General features: G+C 43.7%; 1 protein-coding gene across 1 annotated transcript in view; it reads left to right on the forward strand.

Moving 5' to 3' along the window:
- GRK4 (G protein-coupled receptor kinase 4) overlaps positions 1-26,803 on the forward strand; it is a 95,782-nt gene that overhangs the window by 26,766 nt on the left and 42,213 nt on the right. Inside the window, exons 2-7 of the mRNA XM_060655528.3 lie at positions 3,648-3,743; positions 10,135-10,247; positions 14,058-14,138; positions 20,264-20,367; positions 24,732-24,824; positions 26,037-26,100. Of these exons, the coding sequence (XP_060511511.2) occupies positions 3,648-3,743; positions 10,135-10,247; positions 14,058-14,138; positions 20,264-20,367; positions 24,732-24,824; positions 26,037-26,100 (551 nt within the window). The remainder of the gene's footprint in view (positions 1-3,647; positions 3,744-10,134; positions 10,248-14,057; positions 14,139-20,263; positions 20,368-24,731; positions 24,825-26,036; positions 26,101-26,803) is intronic.

Consider the following 26,803-nt stretch of genomic DNA (forward strand, 5'->3'; position numbering starts at 1 on the left):
CTTGCCTACATTTGTGGTTGGCAGAAATGATGAGTTTTGGCCAGAAGTTAGTGAAGCTAAATGTGAGTTTTTTTCTGTCCAAATTCAGGGACACCCTGATATCGGCCTGTGGATGCCAGGTTAAGAATTTTCCTCCAGGGGGGCCTGGGTGGCTCAGTCGGTTAAACGTCTGGCTTAGGCTCAGGTCATGATCTTACGGTTTGTGGGTTTGAGCCCCACGTCGGGCTCTGTGCTGACAGCTCAACGGCCTGGAGCCTGCTTCAGACTCTGTGTTCCCTTGCTGTCTACCCCTCCCCTACTCGTGCTCTGTCTGTCTGTGTGTCTCTCTCTCAAAAATAAATAAAAACAACAAAACAAAAAAGAATCTTCCTCTAAAGCAATATATTGTTCAAAGCCATACACACACACACACACACACACACACACACACACACACACACACACACACAGATTTACAAATGGATTGGGATAACACACGCCAGATTAATGATTGTGATTTTCTGGCGTGTCTTGTACTCGGGATGGCATATAATATCCCAGAATATGTTATAAACATAATTGTGGTGTTCATAGTAGAAAACCAAGTCCTAAACCTCTTAACATCCAGCAGAATTTGTAGGCCGGAGAGCTATTCGGTCCAGTTCTTGGTCACCGGATGCATTTCCCTTGGTGGTCCTAATTACCGATAGAAAAACTGAGCTATTGTGACAAAGGGGATGTCCCCATTCGGCCAGTGTGATTACATGGGCTCAAATCCCAGCTTCTCTGTTTACTGCTTATAATGCCTTGGGCCAATTATTTCACATACCTGTGCCTTAGTTTCCTCACCTATAAAATTAGGATTGAAACAACTTTGCACCTGTATAGCAGCAGTGCTCACCTTGTAGGGTTGATGGGAGGATCTAGTGAGAGCAAACTGGGATCTTCTAGCGGAGTGGCTAGCTTACAGTCAGCGCTAATAAGGGCTGCCTGGTATTAGGGCCGTCACCATAACCACTTCCAACATTTGGGAAATGTTGGTTTAATATTATTTTCATTTCACAACATGATTTAATTGTAAATGTGTTTACGGCAAATTATTTTAAATGTTTGTGTACTTTTAAAAAAAGGCTTTGTTACACCATTTTTCTTCTTAATAGCAGTAATGATTAAACAGGATTCCTGGAGTGGGGCAGACCCACACATCTCACTGGTTGTGGCATGTTGGACAAGTTATGTGACCCGTTTGCTTTGGTCCCTTATCTGAGAAAAGCGAATAGTAGTAGTGTTTTCATCATAGGACGAGGGATGATTCAATGAGTCAATATATTTATGACGCTTCTGGAAAGGTGCCCAGCACATAATAAATACTCAGTAAACTAACTTCCTCCTCCTCCTCTTAGACCTTGGCAGTTTCATCCTTCCTCTGACCCATACTCTGTAGTCAGCATCTCCAGCTTTTTCCTTTAGTGTCTGCTGTGTGCGGTATACTGCTCGTAGAGTGCTGGGCACCTGGAGGTCCATTTATTTATTCCTTTGATCATTTTTTGAATGCTGGAGATACACTGAGAGTGAGGCCACTAACCTAGAACCTGCCATCGAGATTTAATGAAGATGTTTTCAAGTCGCAAAAGGTATGGAGAGGAAGGAGTCCCTGCATCTCCCTAGGAAGGCTGGGCAGGCTGTGTGGGGGTGGTTCTGCCTGAGCTGAGTAGAGATTTGCCTACAGTAATGAGCCCAGAGTGACAGTCCAGGATGGAACCTGCTTTTGCTTCTTTGGGACCTTTGTAGACAGTGTGGCTCGGGGATGGTGTGCCTGTGGAATGATGGTAGGCAGGGCTGTGCTCTGTTCTGCTTCATCCCTCGACTCAGGAGGGGGCTGTTACTTGCATTTTAGGAAAGTAACCGTGGAAGGCAGTATGGAGGAGGGTCTGGAAGGGAAGACCAGAGGTAGGAAGGCCAGTCAGAAGAAGAGGCTAATGATCTTTTAATAGCGTGGGCAAGGAGAGTAGGGGACAGGAGAGCCTCTGAAGGCAGCGCTGGCCACCTGACCCTCCGCTGTGTGCCTGGTGCCCGGACGGTGCCCCGCACACGGGACTTCAGCTGCAAATGCTTTCTGAATAAATGGGTGGGGCACTTCAGAGAGAGAATTAGTGCTGCAGTTTCCAGCTCCATTCACCTGGTAGACGGTAGGCAGCCCACTCGAGGCATAGTGTGTGGAAAGAGGGTTGAATTCGAGGGGAAGATAAATGGAGTCTGATTTGAACATGTTGACCTTGAGGTGTTCTGGGACCTCTGTGTAGTCTACAGTCGCGATACAAGTCTGGAGTCCCGATCCCAGTTGAAATGGGGTGGTGGAGGGGTGGTAAGAGGAGGAGAAAAAAGGCCACGGAAGAAGCCCCTGCGTGTCCAACCAGTATCTGTTTGGCAGACTGCCGTCGAATCCGCGTCTCTAGCCAGGCCTTCTCTCCTGAGCTCACCCATGCCGCTGTCCTCCAGGTGGCTTTCTCTCAGTTCTCTGCTCACGGTGGTCAAGGCCGAGCTCGTCACTTCCCGGAACATGGCTTTCCCTATTCTTTCCAATCACGCTCACCAAAACTGTGATATTTTCTCTTGGATGAAATTTGGTAAAATTTCAGCTCCTCAGAATGCTTAAAATTGAAGGTTCTAATTTCTCTGAGGCTTTATTTTTAATGTTTATTTTTGAGAGACAGACAGACAGAGAGAGAGAGCAGGGGAGGGGCAGAGAGAGAGGGAGACACAATCCGAAGCAGGCTCCCGGCTCCAGGCTCCGAGCTGTCAGCACAGAGCGAACTCACAAACCATGAGATCATGACCTGAGCCCAAGTAGGATGCTTAACCAACTGAGTCACCCAGGCGTTCCAAATTTTTTTTTTTAAGGCGCTTATTTAAAAAGATCTTTCTAAAATATTATCTTTTTAGATTTTTATTTTACTTATCTATTAAAACTTTTCTTCTATTTGAGTATAGTTGACACACAACGTTACCTTAGTTTCAGATGTACAAACAACATAGAGACTCTTACCTCTCTATGCTCCGCTTACCGCAAGTGTGCCTGGCATCTGCTAAAAACACGACCTGAGAGCTTTTCCCACCAGTCTTGTCTCTCTAGGGGACACTCTTCGTCCAGATCTTCCAGAGACTCACTCCCTTCACGCCTCTGCCTAAGCTTGACCCTCTTGAGAGGCCTTCTCTGATCTCACCTTCACCTTGCTTGATTTTGTTTCATACCACGTAGCACTGTGTGATCGGCTAATATTTTAATCACTTATCATTAACTGCTTTTTGGTTGTTTTTTTTAAAACCTCCCGCACTAGAATGGAAGGGTGGGATTGTATTTCCTGTACTTTGCAGGTGTTTGATTCATACTAGGTATGCAGCCATGTATGATATGTTACGCCCGGTTTACAAATTTGGAAGCCGAGGCTCAGCAGAGTTACTTATAGAAGGTCAAGGTCACACAGTTTCTAAAAGATAGAGCCAGTGACTAATTGTATCACTTGGGATTTTTATACTTTGTCAAGCTGACTTCTAGATAAGACCAATTGTTTTAAGACTGTATTTTCACTCGCGATGGGTACCGAACTACTCAAACAGATATTGGATATTTCTGATCATTAAAAAAATACTTTTTTCCCCCAATTTAGGAGGATATGGCAAAAAAAGAGGTCGTAGTAAAAAATGGAAGGAAATGCTGAAGCTGCCCCCTGTCAGCCAGTGCAGCGAGCTTAGATGTTCCATTGGTGAGTAAATAGTGCCAGTCTGGGGCCCACGTCGGGCACTGTACCATTCGTTAGGTGTTATTCTTTTAAGAAGTAATATGTGCACATTGTTCTATATAGGACAGAAGAGTAATATAGTAAAATTTCCTCTCCCCATGACCCAACTAATCATCTCTCTAGAAGTGAACACAATGTTTTCAAGGTTCATCCATGTGGTAGCATGAATCAGTACTTAATTCCTTTTTCTTGGCAAGTAACATTTCACCATATGGTTATATCACTTCTTGTTTATCCATTCATCAGTTGATAGAGGAGTTGCTTCCTTTTTTTTTTTTTCGTCTATTATGAATAATGCTGCTAGAAACATTGATGTACAAGTGTTTGTGTTCGTGGTAGAGTACACATAAAAATTACCATTTTAGCCATTTTTAAGGGATCCAGTTTCATTTTCTTGCATTGGATATCCAGTTGTTCCAGAACCATTCATTGAATGACTATTGAATTGTCTTAGTACCTTTATCAAAATCAACTGACTGTGAAGGTGAATGTTTATTTCTGGGCACTTGTAAGGATACACGTGTTTGCATTTAGGGCCCACTCAGATAATCAGCACAGTCATCCATCTCAAGATCCTTGACTTAATCATATTTGCAAAGGCTCTCTCTTTTTTTTTTTTTTTTTCCTTCAAATAAGGTTGTATTTGTAGGGATGAGGACCTGATACCTTGGGAAGGCTGTTATTCAGCCTATTACAGATGGTAACTCTAAGCTTAACTTTTTCTTAACCTTTTGAGGAACTGGCAAACTGTTTCCCAAAGGCAGCTGCACATTTTACATTCCCACCAGCAACATACGAGAGTTCCAGTTTCTCCACATCTTTGCCAACGCTTATTTTCACTATAGTTAGCCTAGCCGGTGTGATTTGCATTTCACTAATGACGAATGATGTCGAGCATCTTTTTATGTGATTATTGGCCATGCTTCTTTGGGTCAACTGATACTTGATCCATAGCGTTAATAGTAATTTTTCTCTGCATGTAGCCCCAAGTGATTAATACAAAGATTGATTCCATTATTTGACACATGCATTATAATTAAGATATTATAAGCTTTACTTTGGGGTTATTTATGCTATTGAATATATTCATAGGATCATAGAAATATATTCATGTATATTTGCATATAAATTACCTCTGTATACTTCTGATTCTTTGGGGGTAGTTTTTCGTACATAGAATGAAGTAAATGACATTAAATATCCCATTAGTTAACCTTCCCCCCCGCCACTTCATGCTCTTTTTTAAAAATTAATTTTTATTTTTATTTTATATTTATTATTTATATTTTATATTTAAAATTAATTTTTATTTTCATTTTGTTTAAATTAATTTTATTTTTATTGAGATATAATTTACATATAACATTGTATGAGCCTAAGGTGTACCACTCCATTAGTTAACTTTTAAATGTCAGCATTTATTTGCTTCTATGTACCAAGCACTGGGAATGGTGCCACCAATAACAGTGGCTAAGAAGCAGACACGACTTCTGACCTCTTGGCAGAGATAGTTATGAAATAAATCATTGCAGAAATAAGCATAGTTACAAATTGCAGTAAGCCCTCTGAAGGAAAAGTTCTCACCTGCTGGGTAAGTACAAGGGCCCCAAAGTGAGACGGAGCATGGCAATTCCCAGGGACATCGGAAAGGCCAGTCGTACCGGAGCAGAGAGGTGGAGAAGGAAAGTGGCACTGGATGAGAGGAGAGGAGGGAGGCAGGGCTTGTAGGCCTGGTAAAGGCATCCATCTCATTAGAAAGGTGGCGTTGTCAGAGTTCCAGCGGAGGGCTGACGTAAGTAGACGCACGTCTCTGGAGGGCGTCTCGGGCTTCAGGGTGAGGCATGTAATTGACAGGGTAGATAGAGAGGCAGGAAGGCCATGGGAGAGACTGTCGCCCTGTGTGAGCAAGAAATGATGGCAGCTTGGCATGGGATGGAGGGGACCAATTGGATGGCCATGAGAGATGTTTAGGAAGTAGAATCAGTTGGATTTACATGTGGAGGTAGGAAGGATAGAGGCATTAAGGGTGGCTTCCACGTCTGGTCCACCCACTGAGATCGGGTCCGTGGTGCGAGCAGCTCTGTTTGGACGGAAGGGGCACATTCGTGTTTAGAGATCGGAAGAGTTTGGGTCTGGGGGAGATCTGTGTCTCAATGGCGTTTGGCAGTCATGACTGGGAGCGGATAAGCTCTCCCTAGAGACAGGAAGAGGAGAAGGGGCCCTTGACCAGGTTCAGAGGACCTCACATCCTGGTGTGGCTCGGGCAAAGCAGACCAAGGAGGAACAGCCAGGGGGGTCTGTGCGCAGTCTGGGGAGCGGATGGGTCCGGAGAACCGGGGACCAGGGTGGCCCCAGGTTGGTGGGCATGTCAGCGGAGAGGTCAAGCGGCCACTGGACTTATCCCAAGGTCAAGGTCTCTGTTTCACCCACAGTTTTGTTAAGTGAATGAATGAAGGAATGGGTGAATTGGTGACGTTAGTGCAGTTGCTTCGGGGAAGATGTACAAGCCGACTTTCTCACTGAATAAAACGATACTTCCACTCAGATACCCTCTACTTTGTATGCAGCTCTTCGTTTATCTTATTAGTTTACGTGTGTGTTTGATTTAGTGCAGTAGTAGGCACATGCTGGGTCTTTCTAATGTTTAGCCTTTGGTTGTTCTAAATTGGTGGCTTGTAGAGAATCCATGAGCTATAAAACTTAGAGTTAGTGTTTTTACTGAGGGAGGATCACTTTGAAATAAGCAAGAGAGCTTTTGGTAAGTGGCTCATCCTTGCCTCAGAATTTGGTGCACTTAGAAACCCCAGTGTCTCATGTGGCTGGCTCCCCTCCCTACGCTGCCCAAGGGAGAGTGCCTCTCGGGGAGCGGACTTTGACTCTGGTGCCCTGAGGGCTCCGACCTGGAAGTCTCCGGTGCTGGCCCTCCCTGTCCCTGTCTACCACGGCAGGGCTCTTCCCCTCTCTGTGGCCTGAACTCCCTGTGGGGCGTCTGCTCACCCATGGCCGGGACAGTAGATGGTTCACTGTGCAGCCTCTGAGGGGTCAAAAGAAGAAGCTGGATCTTCTGGTTCCTGCAGGACCAGGGCTTCTGACGGGAAGACGGAAAGAGGGTGGCTGCTGCTTCTGACACATATTTCGTGGCACATCTCTGTGGTTTATGGTGTTTGATTTTAGTAACATGTGAAATCTAATGCATGGAAAAGTGAAATCATCAATAGAATTGTGAGCCAGATAAGGTAAAAGGAAATAGATTTACGGTTTTTGTGATTATTTAAATGCCAAGCTTGTTTTCGACTGGTTTAGAGAAACATTTTTTTTTTAAAATTCCCTGATTATATTACTTCCCATGGGTTTTGTGATGTTGCTGTCATTTCTCTAGGGTTCTGCTGTTAATGTCATCAGTGTGAAAATATTGAATTACTGCAGGATGGAGAAAATTGTGTGATGAAATATTTTGAAATAGAAAAAGGACTTTATTGACTAAATAATCACCTATGTTCCCACCACCCAAATACAAGGGGAAAACTAGAATTAAGGTCTTTTGGAGCCATGCATCGTTTTTGCTAATGTACCTGAGCCAATCTAAGACGATTGGACTGGGTAAAATTAGACCTTTTCCCGTGAGGTGCCCACATCAGTGCTGTCCAGTCTGAACGTCCCTGCTGCCTCCTCACCACGCTGCAGGACGGGCCTGTCCCCAAAACCAAACTCGCATTGATGGACAGCCCGTTCAGCCAGGTGTGTGTGCGGAGTCCCCCCAGTCCCTGCCCTTACCCAGCGCTGTGGGCAGAGGGCGGCAGCGTCATTTTCCAGATGGGAGCGAGGCGCGTGTCACGTGACCCGGCCTTGTCCTAGACCTCCTCATGCTCTTTGATTTTGCCCCGCTTCCTTCCAGAAACATCCAAGGGGCTCTTACCCTGTGTTTATGTTTTTAAAGATCTTTCAGCAAATGTGGCTTGCACCATGTGATCATTTCCTCAGAGATTTTATAGTTAGGATAGAAATTTATACAGTATCTGAGCTTTAGGATCTTATGTTCTTCCTGCTGAACCTGAGTTAAGACTTGTAGAGCCATTTAGGTAGCTTCCTTTACAAGTAAGGACTCCTATCTAACAGAGTTCCGGATGAAATCAAGGGTAATCAAGAAATGAATTTGGAAAGTTTGAATGGAATCCATCTCTAATCAAGTATTTTTAGCGTCTAAGGATGATATAAATACAAAATGCAAAACAATCTGAACTATGTACCCACAGTTACGCCCCCACCCCCGTAAACTTCAGATGTTTGGCTTTACCAGATAAACCAGATTAAGCTGGACTGTAACGTTGTCTTCCCGGCCAGGCTGTTCCCTCCTGACCCGCTGCGGTGGCTTCCTCCTCACTGTGTCGCTCTCCTCCCCACATCTGGGCTCTGGAACAGTTCTGTTTAAAACAAAACAAAACTTTTTTTTTTTTTAAGTTTATTTATTTTGAGAGAGAGAGAGAGTGAGCCCGTGTGCACATGAGCGGGGGAGGGGTTAGAGGGAGAGAGCAGGGAAGGATCAGAGAGTGAGGGAGAGACAGAATCCTAAGCAGTCTCCACAAAGCCCCACTTGGGTCTCGATCCCACAAACCTTGAGAGCATGACCTGAGCTGAGGTCAAGAACCAGAGGCTTAACTGACTGAGCTCCCCGGGTGTCCTTACGGAGCAGTGCTTAAACCCGGGATGTCCCACAGGGGTCTCCCACCGCACATGTTGAACTCTGGCCATCGGCTTTGCAGCGCCTTCCTCTGCAAAACTGTTGTTTGTTGAAACAAGCGATTATACACTGGCAACCAAAATATCTGCATCCTTGCGTATCCTTTTCTATATGCAAATTCAGCGATCCAAAGTCGGATTTAGATTCCACTAATTACTTGGCATTAACAAACCTGTTAATTGAGGAATTTGTTATGGCTTGCTTATTTTTCACAAATTTTATTTAATTCTTCAGCTTTAGGGCCACTTTAAGAGTACCTGAGGGGCGCCTGGGTGGCTCAGTCGGTTAAGTGTCTGACTTCGGCTCAGGTCATGATCTCACACTCCGTGAGTTCGAGCCCCACATCGGGCTCTGTGCTGACAGCTCAGAGCCTGGAGCCCGTTTCAGATTCTGTGTCTCCTTCTCTCTCTGCCCCTCCCCTGTTCATGCTCTGTCTCTCTCTGTCTCAAAAATAACGTTTAAAAACGTTTAAAAAAAAAAAGTTTAAATGTTTAAAAAAAAAAAAAGAGTACCTGAACATAACGTTCATTTCAGGTTCAGAGCAACTGATTTTCTCAATTTTTAAATTAGCCTATTTTGAACATAACCTTTTTGTGTTTGTTTGTTTGTTTGTTTTAAGTAGGCTTTGTGCCCAGAGTGGAGCCCATTGTGGGACTTGAACTCACGACCATGAAATCAAGAACTGAGCTGAGATCAAGAATTGGACACTTAACCAACTGAGTCACCCTGGCACTCCCATCATTTTTGTTTTATATCCCTCTAGATACTTTGACTAAATATTAGTGCCTTGTTCTCAAAACAGTATCAGTGTTTGGGGTAAGGTTAAGGTATATAACATATTATCCCCTGAAAAGAAAAAAAAAAACAGTTGAAAAACAAGTAAGCAGAGGGGCACCTGCATGGTTCAGTTGGTTCAGTGTCTGACTCTTGATTTCAGCTGAGGTCATGATCTCATGGTTGTGAGATCGAGCCCAGAGTAAGAGTCTGCACTGGGCATGGAGCCTGCTTAAGATTCTCTCTCTCTCCCTCTAACCGTGCCCCCCCCCCCACTTACGCACGTACTCACTCTCTCTCTCTAAAATAAAATAAAATCTCAGTGTGTGTCTTTAAAAAAAATAAGAATATATAATGTTTGTAACTTGTAAAAGTGTAAAATGGTAGCAAAATGGCAAAGAATTTTAAAAAATGTAATTTAGTACATCCTGTCATGTATTTCACCACATACAATTTGTCCCAAACATACTGGGGGGTAGGCCTGTACAAGGACGGGGCCAGGTCTCTTTCTTGCCCCCTTTTTCCTTCACTGTGATCTTGACTGCTCAGTTCCCCAGGGAATACTGCTCCCCTACATAAATCCTTTTGAAGGGGAGCAGGGACATTTCCAGTTTGCTTCACACACTTTTATCAATTCTTCCAGCTACCTTTTGCTCTGTGGAGGGATTATAAATATTCATGATAACCCAGTCTAGACTAGTAAACAAACCAGTAGTTAAAAAAAAATACTGCAAATACTATTATTGATTTTATTTTATCAGGTGAAAATGGCAGGCTCAGAAAATCACTTTCTGAATTGTAATGAATATATTTGTTCATTTCTTATCCCCTTTCTCCACCCAGAAAAGGATTATAACAGCCTTTGTGACAAGCAGCCAATAGGAAGACTTCTCTTCAGGCAATTCTGTGATACAAGACATGATCTAAAGATATACATCAAATTCCTAGACGTAGTGGTGAGCAATTTATCTCAGTGTTGAACCACCCAGTCTTGTGCTTTTGAAAATTAAGAGACTCGATCTAAAAACTTAGATCTCTCTAAGTTAAGTAGACCTTGGCAATGATGGTAAGAGGGGAGAAACTAGTTTCTTGGTGTCATGTTACCTTGGTGTGGAAGTCCCTATATAATATTCCCTCTTGTCTGCAGTTTTGCCTTCCGGGTTTCAGTTGTCTGGGGCCAGCTGGAGTCCGGAAGCAGGTGACCCTCCTTCTAACATATGGTCAGTGCAGGCACACTTGGAGATATTGCGGGTCAGGTCCAGTTCCAGACCATGTCAGTGAAGCGAATGTTGCAGACTTTGAGTCTGGAGTTCTCTCTTGTCCAGCAAGAGAGTGGATGCAGAATTAAACACGAGAGAGGCTAATGTTGGAGAGGAGACAAGAGCCCAGAGTAAGGGTCCTTGCTCCGTATTTACTAGGATCAGAAGGCTTACAAATGTGATGCACATGCAGAAAGAGACAGTAAAACAGTGATCATTAACTCGTGTGTGAGAGGAAGGGGGTTTCAAAGGTGTGCAGTGTTAGGGGTTAGGGTCAACACAAATCCAAGTCCTGGCACCGAGCAGACGGCTGTTTACTGCAGGCACCAGGCACCGTGTCTGTTTATCTTAAATTATCTAGGGGCAGTGTCAGAGTGTGCTACCTCAGGGTTGACAAGGCATTTTTCTTGCTAATTAGCTCTGGACATTTCCATCCTGCTGTGGGGCTTTCCACTTCTACCTGTTCTCGGACGCTTTTGTCCTGTGGAAGCGGCTTTCCGCTCCTTGCTTTGTTCTACACTGGGGGCGCTTTTGCCCTGTGGTGGCTTTCCGCCCTAAGTCCTGTTAACCCATTGGTGCAAACTCAGGGAATTCTTAAACTTATTCCCTACAAGTGAATATCGCAATGAAGTGAAACAAATGAGGTTTTCTGTTTCCCGCTGCATATAAAAGTTATGTCTAGGGGCACCTGGGTGGCTCAGTCGGTTAAGTGTCCTGACTTTGGCTCAGGTCATGATCTTATGGTTGGTGGGTTCAAGCCCCGCATCGGGTTTTCTGCTGTCACCACAGAGCCTGGAGCCAGCTTCAGATCCTCTGTCACTCTCTCTCAAAAAAATAAATAAACGTTAAAAAAAGTTATGTCTACACTATACTGTAATCTATCAACTGTACAATAACATTATTCTAAAAAAACAATGTATATACCTTAATTAAAAAATACTCTGCTGCTAAAAATGCTAACTGTCATCTGACCGTCATCAAGCTGTCATCTTTTGCTGGTGGAGGGTCTTGCTTTGGTGTCCATGGCTGCTGACTGACCATGGTGGGGGTCGCTGACTTGGGGTGTCTGTGGCTGTGTCTTACAATAAGACAAAACACAAGTTTGCCACATTGATTGGCTCTTCTTTTGCTTGAACACTTAGAAGCCATTGTAGTGTTATTAATTGGCCTGATTTCAATACTGCTGTGTCCCAGGAAAGAGAGGGAGAGAGAGGGGATGACCGGTCCGTGGAGCAGTAAGAACACGCACCACATTTACCAAGCCTCGTATGAGTGCAGTTCGTGTCGCCCGCAAACAGTTACAAGTGACATCAAAGAGCACTGATCACAGATCACCATAACAAACATAATAATGATGAAGAAGTTTGAAATATAGCAAACGTTTCCACATATGACACAGAGACATGACATGAGCAAGTGATGTTGGAAAAATGACACCAATAGACTTGCTGGTTGCAGGGTTGTTACAAACCTTCAGTTTGTAAAACAAAACAAAACAAAACAAAACAAAACAAAAAAACCTAAAAACCAAACAAAAAACACAACACATTATTTGTGAAGTGCAATAAAGCAAAGCACAATAGAATGGAGTACACCTGAATTCTTTCAGAAAAACATGTGAGACTCTTACCTATTCTCTCTGGAGCTCCTGCAGCCCTTTCCTTCCTGGCACCTTTACTCGAATAAGACAGGGCTTTGAAAGGAGGTAATTTTTTTTTCCAGCTAGAACTTGGTGTGGTGGGGCACGCCTACCCTCGTCCAGGAGTAGAGTGTGGATATGTCTTCGTGCATTGGCTTATATTTGCCAAGCTGCTATATTTTAAGAATTTAAGGACCTATGATTCTTCTTTATTTCAAAATGGCTAAGCTGCTTTGCGAAAGCTGGTCCAGGTTTGGACCTCCTGGCGGTGTGACGAGACTGGGGAGCGCCAGTTGACTGGCGTGACAGGTTCTGCTCTGGTCTGGTTTTGGTGCCAGCTGTGTGGGGCGATGATAACACCTGATGAGGCCGTGTGTGGGGCACTTGCTCCTGGAACCACCCTTGTGGGAGGCGGTTACAGGTCCTTGGAGCTTCTGGAGTGCTGACATGGCGTCTGATCTCTCTGCCTCCTGGCGCCTGGCATGGCTGTTCGCTCTCTTCTCTGCTCCGTGTTTGTTGACTGAATTAAGGGCCTCTGTGTCAGTCAGTGTTCAGTGAGAGAAACAGAGCCAAGAGGAGATATTTATTAAGAGATTTATGGCGAGGAATTGGCTTACATGACTGTGAGGTCTGGTCAGGAGAGTCTAAAATCTGTAGGGCAGGAGGGAACCCTCCAAAAGGAGAGAAGCTACTGTCCTCAGGTAGAACTCCTCTGAGGACGCCTCAGCTCTGGCCTTAACGTGCCTTTCAGCTGACTGAATCGGTCCCGCCCAGATTATCTAAAATAATATCCTTTACTTGAAGTCACTGGTAAAGAGTTTAATCACATCTGCAAAGCCCAGCTCAGCAATGACTAGATTCGTGTTGGAATGACTGGACACTGCTGCCTGCCAGGCTGATGTGTCAAAAGATGGTCACAAAATCACAGGGCTTTCTCTCCCACTCATTACGTGCCATCTAGCATCCAGAATGTAAGTTGAAGTTTCTTTAAGTAAACAGTGTCTAGTTCCCAGTCAAGGTGAGTAGTGCCCTTGAGCACAGAACGTGAAGCTGGCTCTGGCCGGCCGTCAGCCCGATGGCCGTGGCTCCTGTGTTGGGGAGGATGCGGCAGCAAGTGTGAGGTTCAGTCGACGCACTTCCTTTGGTCTTTGTTTCCTCACCAACCTCTTCGGCCCCATCTGGCTAGTTTCACTGCTCTTCTGAGGCCCCGACCTGCAGAGCCCGGTGGCTGCACGGAGGCCTCCTCATGCCTGAGTCTCCAGGTCTGTTGACATTGTCGAGTACCTTCTTCTTGAAATTCTTATCCAGGCTTTGATGATTTCTCCTCTGGTTTTCTCTCTTCTCTTTCTTCTGTTTCTTCCTTGCCTATCCTTTGTAGGTGCTTAGATATCGATCAGGTCCTGCCTTGACCTTTCCTCTGTTTTCTGGCCTGTGTGGTAGTGTCCTCTCTTAAGGCCCCTCATCTGACACCTGTGAAGGGATGTGACTTCTCTGGGAGCTCTGCACTCAGGTTCTCCTGAAGTGCCTCTTGGGCATTTCTAAAATGCTATTGCCTAGAACAACCCAAGCTGTTTATTTGATTCTATTTTACTTGGCCACATGTAAGGGCTGAAAGTGTAATATGACAGAGCATTACTGGATGTGTTGCTCTACTGCATTATTCACGCTTTAAAGAAAACTGTTATCTCCCCTCGTTGCCATTCGTTTCCCAAAGAAGAGCTGCAGATCCTTGATCGATATCAAATCGGTTAGGGCTACTCTGCGGTTCATAGGGTCCTAAGTGAATTGTGTACGTCAGAGAATTTGAAACATTGTGAAGCCGGCAAAGCTTAGCTACCATTTTTCTTTGTTCTCCTCTCTACCATCAGGCAGAATATGAAGTGGCTGATGACGAAGACCGCAGAAGTTACGGACTGTCCATCTTAGACACGCTCTTCAGTGCTGCTGAGGTGCGTTTTCTTCTTTACATGCGCAGAGTTGTAAATACTTACTGAAATAGAGTACATAACCATTTTTACTTAGTTGGGTAAGATATGGCAAGTATGTTAAAAATTTTAATTTCTTATAAATATTCCTCGTATGCATTTTCTTTTGAGTCAGTGAGGAAATTAACAAATCTCTTAGAAAGTTGATTCAACGAGTTTAAAAGTTTCTGTATCCTCAAACAGAATACAGAATTAGAGAATTTCATGTGTCTGTCTTGGACTGAAAATAATATTTTTCTCCTAAAAGCTTTAATGAGTCTTAGTTTCTATGATTTTTGACTTGGTAGATCCTTACAGTTTAGTATACCGCTCTAAGCCACGTACATGTAACAAGTAAGAGTCCTCTGAGTTGGGTACATCATTATGTCTATTTTCATATGAGAAGACTGAAGATCAGAGCGGTTGAGTGACTTACCAAAGGTTACACAGCTGGGAAGTGCCAGGGCCAGGCATCAAACGTGTAGAGACTGGGGTTGGAGAACAGTGTAGTGAGATTGAGTCCAAACTATTCAGTCGTCGAGCCTGGCTAACTGAGGTTGGTGGAGCCATCAAGCGGGGGGAGCTCGCTGGTACACGGGGAGAAGGCCAGTGGACTAGCCGGTGGGTACAGAGATATACACACAATCGGCAGGGGCAGAGGTGTGGTTCGGACCGGATAGGTTTTGACTCCAAAGCTTGTGTTTGTCTTAGCCTCCAGCCTCAATACCATGGCTCCTAGATCATTCTTTTCCAACACAGCTGTTACAGCATCCACGTACTTAAAGATACCCCCAAGTCACTGATTGGGAGGAATTGATGGGAAGTTGTATTTAGCTAGTTTATTTTTTATTTTTGAACTTAAATCACTGAATAGGATTATTTTTTTGACAACAGGAATAAACCTTTTTTTTTTTTACATTAAAATAATTTTGACATTGAAATTATTGTATAACTGTATTCACAATGATTATAGAATGAATCATTGAAACATTGGTTTAATTTTCCCCCTGAGTGTTATCCTTAATCTCCATCATCTACTTCTCCCACCATCCCACCGGCCCTCTGGTGACCATCAGTTTGTTTTCTATCATTAAGAGTCTCTTATGGTTTGCTTCCCTCTCTTTTCTCCCCCTCCCGCGTGTTCATCTCTTTTGTTTCTTAAATTCCACATATGAGTAAAATCATATGGTGTTTGTCTTTCTCTGATGAATTTCACTTAGCATTATATTCTCTAGCTCTATCCACGTCGTTGCAAGTAAGATGTCATTCGTTTTCCATGGCTGAGTAATAGTTCATTGTATACAACATATGCCACATCTTCTTTATCCGTTCGTCAGTCGATGGACACTCGGGTGCCTCCGTAGTTTGGCTATTGTAGATAATGATGCTGTAAACACAGAGGTGCATGTATCCCTTTGAATTAGTGTTCTTGTATTCTTGTGTTCTTTGGGTAAATACCCAGTAGTGCAATTACTGGATTGTAGGGTTGTTCTTTAACTACCTACCTAACTATTAATTTTTAACTTTTGGGGGAACCTTCATATCGTTTTCCAGAGTGACTGCACCAGTTTCCATTTGCACCAACAGTGCAAAAGGGTTCCCCCTTCTCTGCATCCTCGCCAACATCTGTTGTTTCCTGAGTGGTTAATTTTAAGCATTTTGACAGGTGTGAGGTGGCATCTCACTGCGGTTTTGATTTGTATTTCCCTGATGATGAGTGATGTTGAGCATCTTTTCATGTGTCTGTTGGCCATCTGGATGTCTTCTTTGGAAAAGTAGTTCATTTTTGCTTTTACTTCCTTTGCCTCTGGAGATGTGTCAAGTAAGAAGTTGCCACGGCCAGGGTCAAAGAGGTTGCTGCCTGTTTTCTCCCGTAGGATTTTGATGGATTTCTTGTCTCACATCTAGGTCTTTCATCCGTTTTGAGTTTATTTTTGTGTCTGGTGTAAGAAAGTGGTCCAGGTTCATTCTTCTGTGTGTCGTTGTCCAGTTTTCCCAACACCATTTGCTGAAGAGACTTTTTTCCATTGGATGCTCTTTCCTGCTTTGTCAAAGATTAATTGGTCATATATGTGGGCCCATTTCTGGGTTCTCTTTTCTATTACATTGATCTTTGTGCTGTTTTTGTGCAAGTACCATACTGTCCTGATGATTACAGCTTTGTAACACAGCTTAAAGTCCACAATTGTAATGCCTCCAGCTTTGGTTTTCTTTTTCAACATTACTTTCACTATTTGGAGTCTTTTGTGGTTCCATACTAATTTTAGTATTGTTCTAGCTCTGTGAAGAATGCTGGTGTTATTTTGATAGGGATTGCATTGAATGTGTAGATTGTTTCAACATTTTAAACAATATTTGTTCTTCCAGTCCACGAGCATGGATTGTTTTTCCATTTCTTTGTGTCTTCAATTTTTCATAAGCTTTGTATAGTTTTCAGAGTACAGATCTTTTACCTCTTTGGGTAGGTTTATTCCTAGGTACTTATGGTTTTTGGTGCGATTGTAAATGGGATTGATTCCTTGATATCTCTTTCTGCTGCTTCATTATCGGTGTGTAGAAATGCAACCGATTTCTGCACATTGATTTTGTATCCTGTGACTTTGCTGAATTCATGGATCTAGCAGTCTTTCGGGTTTTCTATGTAGAGTATCAGGTCATCTGTGAAGAGTGAAAGTTTGACTTCTTCCCTGCCGATTTGGATGCTTTATATTTCTTTGTGTTGTCTGATTGCTGAGGCTAAGACTTCCAGCACTATGCTAAACAACAGTGGCGAGAGTGGACATGCCTGTCTTGTTCCTGACCTCAGGGGGGAAAGCTCTCAGTGTTTCCCCATTGAGGATGATATTATCTGTGGGTCTTTCATATATGGCTTTGATGATGTATTATTGATCAGATCTCTTGTGTTTGTTATGAACTATTTTCTGTATTCTGGTGTTTCAGGTTGGGCGCATAAATATTTACAATTATTATATCGTCTTATTGGTTTGCCCCCTTTATTATTATATAGTGTCCTTTTTTGTCCCCTATTACAGTCTTTGTTTTAAAGTCTGTTTTGTCTGATATAAATTTTGCTACTCTGGCTTTCTTTTGACCTCCATTTGCATGATAGATATTTTTCTTTCTCCCCACTTTCAATCTGCTGGTGTCTTTAGGTCTAAAATGAGTCCTCTGTAGGCAGCATATAGATGGGTCTTGTTTATTTCTTTTTATCCATTTTGTCACCCTATGTCTTTTGATTGGAGCATCTAGTCCATTTACATTCAAAGTAATTACTGATAGATATGTATTTATTGTCATTTTATTACTTGTTTTGTGGTTATTTCTGAAGATTTTCTCTGATCCTTTCTTGTTTTTCTGTCTTTCATAGTTTGCTGCTTGTCTTTAGTGATATATTTGCATTTTTTTCTTTACTCATTTATTAGTGGTTTTCGATTTGTGGTTATCAAGTCCAATGAGTATCCTTATGATCATTGCTTTAAATACTTCATCAGGCATGTTACTTATATCTGTTTTGCTTGGCCGTCTGGTTGTGGCCTTGTTTTGTTTCCTCATTTTGTCTATGTCTCTGTGCCTGTTTCTGTGTGTTAGGAAGTCAGCTATGCCTCCTGTTCTTGAGGGAAATGGCCTTACGAAAAAGAGGTCCCTGCAGTGCAGTGTCCCCTGTTCCCCAGGCCCTGGCGCTTCCGGGAGTGTCTCCAGTGTGTGCTGTGTGCACGCTCTTATGTCCTAGATACTTTATCCTTCGGGCCAGTTGTCTGCAGAGGCTTTCTTCGCCTGTTGTGTGCAGTGTTTGATGCATTTTAGGTGCTCTCTGGTGTGCTTGTGAAACGTGACCTGTTGCTGCCTCCACCAGAACAGAGGTTCTGGAAAACTCCCAGGTTGGGAGACCCAGCGTTGGCATGGGCTTGGGCCAGTCTTCTGGGGGAGGGGGCCTGCCACGTGGGACTGAGGCGCAGGTGGCTGGGGAAGGGTGGTTCTTCTGGAACGCGTGGCGGGGGACCCGGTGTAAGCAACTTAGGTGCTGAGTGTTGGGGTTGCACTGCTTCCCGCAGGCGGCTTTGTGCTCGTGCTGAGGGGCCGGGGAGGGAAATGGCACCTGCTAGTTCCTTTATTCCCAGAGAGGTCCCTCTGTGAATACTGCCGCTCTGAGACACACTCCCAGATGAGCAACTAACCTCCCCACTGTGTGCCCCAGGCGCTCTTCCGATCACTGTTTCCCCGTGTATGTCCGCAGGCTGTTTGCCGGCCTTTTCTCCAGGAGCAGCCCAATGTCCTCTGAGCTGTCCCAGAGCCAGGCATGCTGACCTTTCATACTCCAGGCTTTAAGCCCCGCTGGTTGCAAGAACTCATGAAATTCGGGCCCTGTCTCTTTCCAAGCCAATTGCTATTGGGGTTCGATTTCCCCATGTGCTCCCCTGTGTGCTGGTCTGTCTCTCCTCCTTCTTCACGACTCCCTCCCCACCATCATGGCCATGATTTGTTTCTCTCCCAAGCCGCATCCCCACATTTCTATCTTTTTTGATGTGGCCTCTTCTCTAGTTGTGGATTTTATTCCGCCAGTTTTCAGATCGACTCCTGGGGTATTTCTTTAGTTATCTAGTTGTATTCGTGGGACAAGGCAAGCCCAGGGGCCTCCTACTCTGCCACCATCTTTCCCTCCCACCTATCAAGTTCTTTTATCTTTTTGTTACCTCTTTTTTTCCCTTTACCTTTCCTGAAGAAATACTGACATAGCAAGGGAGGTTGTCAAGAAGAAAGACTTTATGTATTTATTTTTAAAATATTTTATTTTATTTTTTGAGAAAGAGAGAGGGTGCAAGCGAGTGAGGGGCAGAGAGAGAGAGAGAGAGAGAGAGAGAGAGAGAGAGAATGGGAGAGAGAGGGGGAAAGAGAGAGAGAGAGAGAGAGAAGCAGGGCTTACCCTAAGCGGGGCTCGCACTCACAAACTGCGAGATCACGACCTGAGCCGAAGTCAGATACTTAACTGAGTGAGCCACCCAGATGCTCTAAAGATTTTATTTTTAAGTCATCTCTGCACCCACCATGGTGGAGCTCAAATCTACAACCCTGAGGTCAAGAGTTGCATGCTGTATTGACTGAGCCAGCCAGGTGCACCAAAAGACGTAATTTAAAAGGAATCCTGACGGATGTAGCAAATGTAGAAGGGGAGCGGAGGGGTGCACATGCCTCTGTGGCTCAGTGAGGGGTGTTTATGGGCGGCCTGAAGATGGTGTAACTTGAAAGCTTTTTTTTTCTTAACATTAACTGGGGAAACTATTCTTGTGCTTTATGTAAAAATAACAATGGGTCACATCCTTATTGTAGATTTTCTTTTTCCTGTCTTTTCTTTAAAAACAACAAGCATCCTTTTTTGCATCTTGAAAAGGGAACTCCTTTATTCAAATTCCAGCAATGCAGAATTCTTAAGGCATCTAAAAGTAAGGCAAGACTGTGTATATTCACTCTTGCCTTTCTTTTTTCTCAGTCACTTTTAGTTTTTCTTAGTTTTCTTTTCAGTATTCCCAAATATTAAAATTCAGTCATTTGATTCACAGTTTTAAAGAATCGTGACCAAAGCCCAGTGAAATTTATTCTAGGAATGCAAAGTTGATTCAACATCTGATAATCAATTAATATAATAGAGCATATTAATAAAGGACAAAACCTGTCCCATGATCGTCTTAGTAGAGGCAGAAAAACCATTTGACAAAATCCAAAGACTCCTTCCTAATGCATGTATTCAACAAATTAGGAACGGAACGGAACTTGCTCAACCTGATGAAGGTCATATACAAAGCACAGCTAACGTCATATTTAAATGTGAAAGGTTGGATGTTGTGAATAATGCTGTGAAAATGGTGTACAGATGCCTCTTGACAACCTTGCTTTTCTTTCTGGTTTTATTTGCAGAGGGAAAGATCTAAAAAGGTGGACGACACAGTGAGCTCTGGAAAACGGGAGTGGGGTGCAGGGTGAAGGTGGCATTTTGGCTTGTTATTTCATACACTTGATATTATAATTTTTTTTTTACAGCAAGCTTCAGGTTCTGTTTACAATTGGTAAATTATGAAAGCACTAATTGTTATGCATTTGATTTGTTCTGTACTAAGAAATCGGCAGCCCCTTTACCAGAAATACCTTCACGTGTTTTGAAAGAATGTAGGTTGAGACTGAAGGAGAACCCCTCCAAGGACGTCTTTGAGGAGTGCACCAGGTGAGCACCGGTTGGGCCCTACACAGACTGAGACGGGGGCTCCCAGGGGGCCTCCCTGCAGGAGACAAGTTCTTATTGGAGTGCTTTCCAAAAGAAAATGGTCACTGTCACTAGGTAGAGCTAAACGAAGGGTGATAATCACACAGATGTAAATGACACACTGAAATGGGTCACATTGTGGAGAGCCAGTGTGTGCACAGGTTTTGTGGGCCCCTGGCCCCTCAGCTCAGCCTTCTAAAATGCTTGTGTCTGGGATGAAAAGACTGGCATAAAATGTTGTTTTTTAAAGACCTCGGCACTCGCTGAAAATTTCTTTTCTCTGGATGTTTGCAACGTGGACAGGAAAATTCTAAGTCAGAGCACTTTGAGTAAATCTGGCATCCTTCTGTACATAGGAAGAAAGAATGGTTTCTGGAGTGATCTGGCCTGAGACACGTGTGGTCCTTTGTACAGTTAGGCAGCATTCGGGTATCACTTACCCATTCATTCAACAGGTACTTGTTGAGTGCCGACTCTATGTCAGGGACTGTGTCCTTTTCCCAAGGCTGCCATAACAAAGTCCCACAAACTTAGGAGGCTTCGAACAACAGAACTTTATGCTCACAGTTCTGGAAGCTGCAAGTCTGAAGTCGTACTCTCTGCAGGGTCGTACTCTCTGCAGACTTGAGGAGAGGGCTCTTCCTCACCTCCTCTTGTTTCTGGCGGTGGCCAGGAGTCCTGAAGTTTTGGGCCTGCACCCGCCGCATTTCAATCTCTGCTGTCACGTGGCCTTCTTCCCTTGGGTTTTTGTCCCTGTGTTTTCTCCTTTTCTAATAAGGACACCAGTCATATTGGACTAGGGCCCATCCTACTCCAGGGTGACCTCATCTTAACTAATTATATCTGCAACGACCCTATTTCCAGGTAAGATCAGTATACAGGTTCAAGGTTAGGACTTCAACATAGTTTTTGGGAGATGGATTCCAAGTCATGATAGTTTGCTTCTTTGGGTTGAGGTTATGGTGGAGGACAAAACAGAATAAGATGCTGCTGACTTGAGTTTACATTCTTACATGCCCTAAGGAAATATACACTGTAGAGTCTTCACTTATTACTTATTTTTTGGAAGACATTTTTTTTTTTTTTTTTTTTAATTTTAACGTTTTTTTTTTATTTATTTTTGAGACAGAGAGAGAGAGCATGAACAGGGGAGGGGCAGAGAGAGAGGGAGACACAGAATCTGAAACAGGCTCCAGGCTCTGAGCTGTCAGCACAGAGCCCGACGCGGGGCTTGAACTCACGGACCGTGAGATCATGACCTGAGCTGAAGTCAGACGCTTAACCGACCAAGCCACCCAGGTGCCCCAAGAAGACATTTATTTAAGCACATACTGTGTGCCTGTCATTGATCTAGTTTCCAGGAATAAAATTATGAGCAACAGTGAACTCCTAGGGAGCTTATAACCGAGTGGAGTAACCGAGATGTCGGTATTAGTTGCCAATTGCTGCTGTAACAAATTGCCACAATCTTGGTGGCCTAAAGCAACACACATTTATTTTCTTGCAGTTCTAGAGGCCAGAAGTCTGAAAGCAGTGTCGCTGGGCAGAAATCAAGGTGTCAGCAGGGCCTTGATGCATTTGAGAATGTAGGGGAGAATCCATTTTCTTGTTTTTTTCCAGCTTCGAGGAATACATTTCTTGGCTCATGGCCCCTTATTCCACCTTCAAAACCAGCAGTACAGCATTCTCAAGTTTCTCTCTGCTTCCATCCTCACATAGCCTTTTCTTACTCTGTGTGTCCAAATCTCCCTCAGTCTCCCTTTTACAAGGACACACGTGATGGCATTTAGGGCCCACCCAGATAATCCAGGATCGTTTTCCCATCTCAAGCCCCTTAACTCAGTCACATTTGCAGAGTCCCTGTTGCCACGTAAGGTGACAGTCCCAGGTTCCAGGGATTAGGACCCGGATGTGTTTCTGTCATTGTTGAGTCTCCCACAAGTGTAGGGCAGGTTGCCAGTGACCTGCCCTCTCCTAGTCTGTGACCAAGAGAAGAGTGTCCACAAAGACTGCACCTAAAGGCTGAGGGGGAGGCCGAGGGAGCTGGACCAGGTTGGGGACACTAGGAAATGTGGAGGCGATCTTCATAGCCTCCGGAACAGTGCTCAGGTCTAAGGTTGTCTACAGCAGCCGTTTCGAACTTCCCCACCTCCTGACGCCATTACACTATTAAACACTTTTGTATATGTGGCTTATGTTTTTAAAAATAAAAAGACACAAGCATTCTCCTAGCCATCAGAGCAATGATATCCTATGTCTTACGCTTCTGGAAAACGCTCTGTGGAAATGAGATTTTTTTTTTTCACGTGTATTTATTTATTTTGAGAGAGAGAGAGAACCAGTGGGGAAGGGGCAGGGAGACAGGGGGACAGAGGATCCGAGGCTCGCTGTGTGCTGACAGCAATGAGCCCAATATGGGGCTCGAACTCACAAAGTGTGAGATCATGACCTGAGCCAGGTTTGGACGCTTAACTGACTGAGCCACCCAGGTGCCCCTGAAAATGAAGTTTTTAAAAGGTACATGATGTCTTAGCATTACAACAAGTATAGTACAAGTATAGTTTCCTTATTAACAACCGCCCGCCCGCCCCCGACTGACGAGGTCTCAGAATCCACAGAGATCCTCAGAACACATTTTGAGAATCACTGTGCTATAACACTAATGAGTCCAAGAGCTTGTGAATAACCTCCTTTTACAAAATGAAGTGAAATCAAGTGGCTTCCTCAGATTTTTTTTTCTTTTAGAGAGAACACACGCCAGCCGTGGAGAGAGGCAGAGGGAGAGAGAGGGAATCCCAAGCAGGCTCCACACTCAGCATGGAGCCCCGTGTGGGGCTTGATCCCATGACAGTAAGATCATGACCTGAGCTGAAGTCAAGAGTCAGACCTTCAACCGACTGAGCCACCCAGGCGCCCCTGATTGCTCAACTCTAACGACCAGTAAAAATGCTGGAGCCCCTTCAGTTACTGGCCTGCTAGCAATTCCCCGTGACGACTATGATCTTTTCCCATTCGGAGTTCTGCCTTTGCTTGGGAGACCCTCCCTTCTCCCTTCCTCAGGGTGACTCCTGTTCAGCTCAGACGCCACCTTCACAAAGTCTCCCTACACCTCCTTTCCCAGGAGAGGTGTTCCGAGCACACCAGGCACGGCTGTAACAACTCTGGTGGCGCTCTTCTCCTCATGGCACGCTATCTTACCAGTCTCCCTGTTTGAGTGGCCAGATTCTTCAGGGTAAGCCTAATCTAAAATTGTCCCTCCAGTGTCTTGCACACTGCTGACAATCTAGTCGTTAGATGCTTACTGACTAATGAGCTGTTTTAAATGACAGACTATGGGGGCTCCTGGGTGACTCAGTCAGTTAAGCGTTTGACTTCGGCTCAGGTCATGATCTCACAGTTAGTGAGTTCGAGCCCCACATCAGGCTCTGTGCTGACAGCTCGGAGCCTGGAGCCTGCTTCCGATTCTGTGTCTCCCTCTCTCTCTGCCCCTCCCTTGCTCACGCTGTCTCTCAAAAATAAATAAACATTGAAAACAATTTTAAATGACAGACTACATTCTGTCCCTTATTGACTCTCCAAATAAGAATTTTATTACTTTGGGGCATCTGGGGGTCCGACTCTTGGTTTTAGCTCAGGTAATGTTCCAAGGGTTGTGGGATTGAGTCCCCTATAGGGCTCCACACCGAGCGTGGAGACTGCTTAGGATTCTCTTTCTCCCTCTCCCTCTGCCCCTCTCCCCACTTGTGCTCTATCTCCAATTAAAAAAAATTATTACTTCTGTAATAAAATTGTAAATAAAACTTTAGAAGCATGACTAATTGCACAAAAATTCAGGAAGTGTATAGCATAAAATAATTCATTGGATGCTTTAGTTTCAATGTTTAAAAAGGTGGTGTCACATATTAACATTTTCTGTCATATGACTATTATCATTTAGATATTCATTCTAATCTTATATACAAAATGTTTACATTCCCTGCTGAAGTACACGTTTGGGTGTATGCACATGTGTGCACTCCTGCACGCACGCACACACACACACACACACACACACACACACACACACACACCTTGAGTACATATACATAAAAAGAACCTTTGACTTTGGGAGGGTAAACCAATTTCATTTCTTCTGAATTCTTGCCTTCATATTTTTAGTGATAACATTAGAAACTAGTGTGGAATTCTATACTTGCAAAACTCAATATATTTAATTGTGTATAACGATTGACTTCCCATATCCAGTGTTCATGACTGCACTGAACACAGCTGTTTTCCTGCTGTAATGCAGCGGATGTATAGAATTATATAAAATCTTTTTCTAGATTTGTTCATAACTATTTAAGTGGAGAACCATTTGAAGAATATCAAGAAAGTTCATATTTTTCTCGATTTCTACAGTGGAAATGGCTGGAAAGGTATGTTCTAATTTAGAATTCAACAAAAACAAGTAGTAACTTCTCAGAATGTGTACTGATAGATGTATACTTTCCCATCTGTCAAAATACTACTAGAAATCTTGGGCTGTATATGGTATTTTTATACAGAAATTATTAATATGTGTTATATAATTTCTTCTGATTTAGTTGACTCTGTTCTGCCTTTTTAAAATGGCCAGTTACGCCTGGGTGGCTCAGTCGGTTAAGCATACGACTTTGGCCCAGGTCATGATCTCGCGGTTCGTGGGTTCGAGCCCCTTGTCGGGCCCTGTGCTGACAGCTCAGAGCCTGGAGCCTGCTTCAGATTCTGTCTCCCTCTCTCTCTGCCCCTCCCCAGCTCACACTTGCTCTCTCTCTCTCTCTCTGTCAAAAATAAACAAAAATAATAATAATAATAATAGAATAAAATAAAATAAAATGGCCAGTTAGCCCTGTGGGTATAGTAGTTAGAAAATAAAACATATCCTGGATTCACAGAAGTATAAACCAGTGCACACTGGTTCAGTCTTGTGGTCTGAGCCCTGCTCAGCTTTGTACAAGCCATGTGGACTCAGTCAAAAGACCTGACCTTATGAGCATCGGGTCCTTGTTCTGTAAAATAGAGGCAATTCTATAATCTACCCCCACGGGGCTGCTGAGGCCACCTGAAAAACGTGTGTAAGATACTCAGCAGTGCTTGGTGTACAAAGTAAGTGTTCAAAAAGTGTTAGCTGCCACCAGTGTCACTGTTGTATTGATTGATTGTTTAAATTTCCAGTTCTACTTCATGTACATTTCTTTCGAGACGTTGAGTATGAACATCTCCTCTGAGGTTCTTTTCCCAAAGGATAGTGCACTGTAGATCTATCATTTTCCTCTGCAGCTTTCCGACCGGCCCGATTCATAAGTGTTTCGTAGTGTGGACTAGTTGCTGACCTGTCTTTAATTAGCGAGGATACTTGGACTGTTCCATATGTATCTTCAGTGTATCCGGTAAATCTTCAATGTTGACGTGCGCATCTGCCTCTTAGTGCAGAGAGCTGTGTCAGCAGAGGGGACGGAGTCCCTGAGCTCAGGCACCGTGCCCCAGGCACTTGCTTTGAACAGCATGCTTTCATAAATCAAGCAGGACAAGAGCTAGGTGGGCTTTTCTGTTTTAAAATAACAATGTGATGTGAGACCTGAAGCTTTTTTTTTTTTTTAATTAATTAGGCAACCAATAACAAAGGACACATTTAGACATTACAGAGTTCTAGGAAAAGGCGGATTTGGGGAGGTAAGTAATGTGTGACTAACCACAAGCAATACTTCTAGAAAAGTAAGATAGCAAGGGAACGAAAAGACGTGCTTCGACTTTACCAATACCTTTATTTCCTCACTGTGTGTTTTGGGAATAATTTTAGCCAACCATGTGAGTCGAGATTGAACTTCGAACAAAAGGTGCTTCGCTACATACTTTTAAAAAATTCGGAGATGTGGAAAGAAATGTGCTATCGTTGTGATTTTTTCTTTACTTCATGTTTCTTATAGAAGCTGTTTTCCTGTGTTTGATTGTCCGATGTTCAAGCTCAGGTCGTCCCGACTGAAAAGATGATTCTGTTTCCATATTGTGGAATTTCTGTTACTCTATTTCCATAATTTAGGACTAGCCTAAAAGCTCACTTAGTACAGGGTATATTATTAAATAGGCTTATTTATCTCAACTCTGTTTGGATGTGTATATGTGCCCCCACACCTACATCGAAAGATACTACACAACATCTAAATTTGGGGAAATCCTGAGGAAACCGTCCACAGGTTCATGAGACATGGTCTAGATGTAATGGCTCTCCCAGATAGAGACTATTGTGGGAGGTGGACACAGAATCACATGCAGTTCTGTTTCGGTAATTTAAAGAGGTGTTAATTGCCTCGCTCTTGGTCTGGAGTGGTCATGTTCAGCTCAGGCATTTACAACTGCCCAGAGCCAGGAGCTGTGT

The sequence above is a fragment of the Panthera onca genome, chromosome B1 (assembly GCF_046562875.1).
Source record: "Panthera onca isolate mPanOnc1 chromosome B1, mPanOnc1 haplotype 2, whole genome shotgun sequence".
Taxonomy (NCBI): Eukaryota; Metazoa; Chordata; class Mammalia; order Carnivora; family Felidae; genus Panthera; species Panthera onca.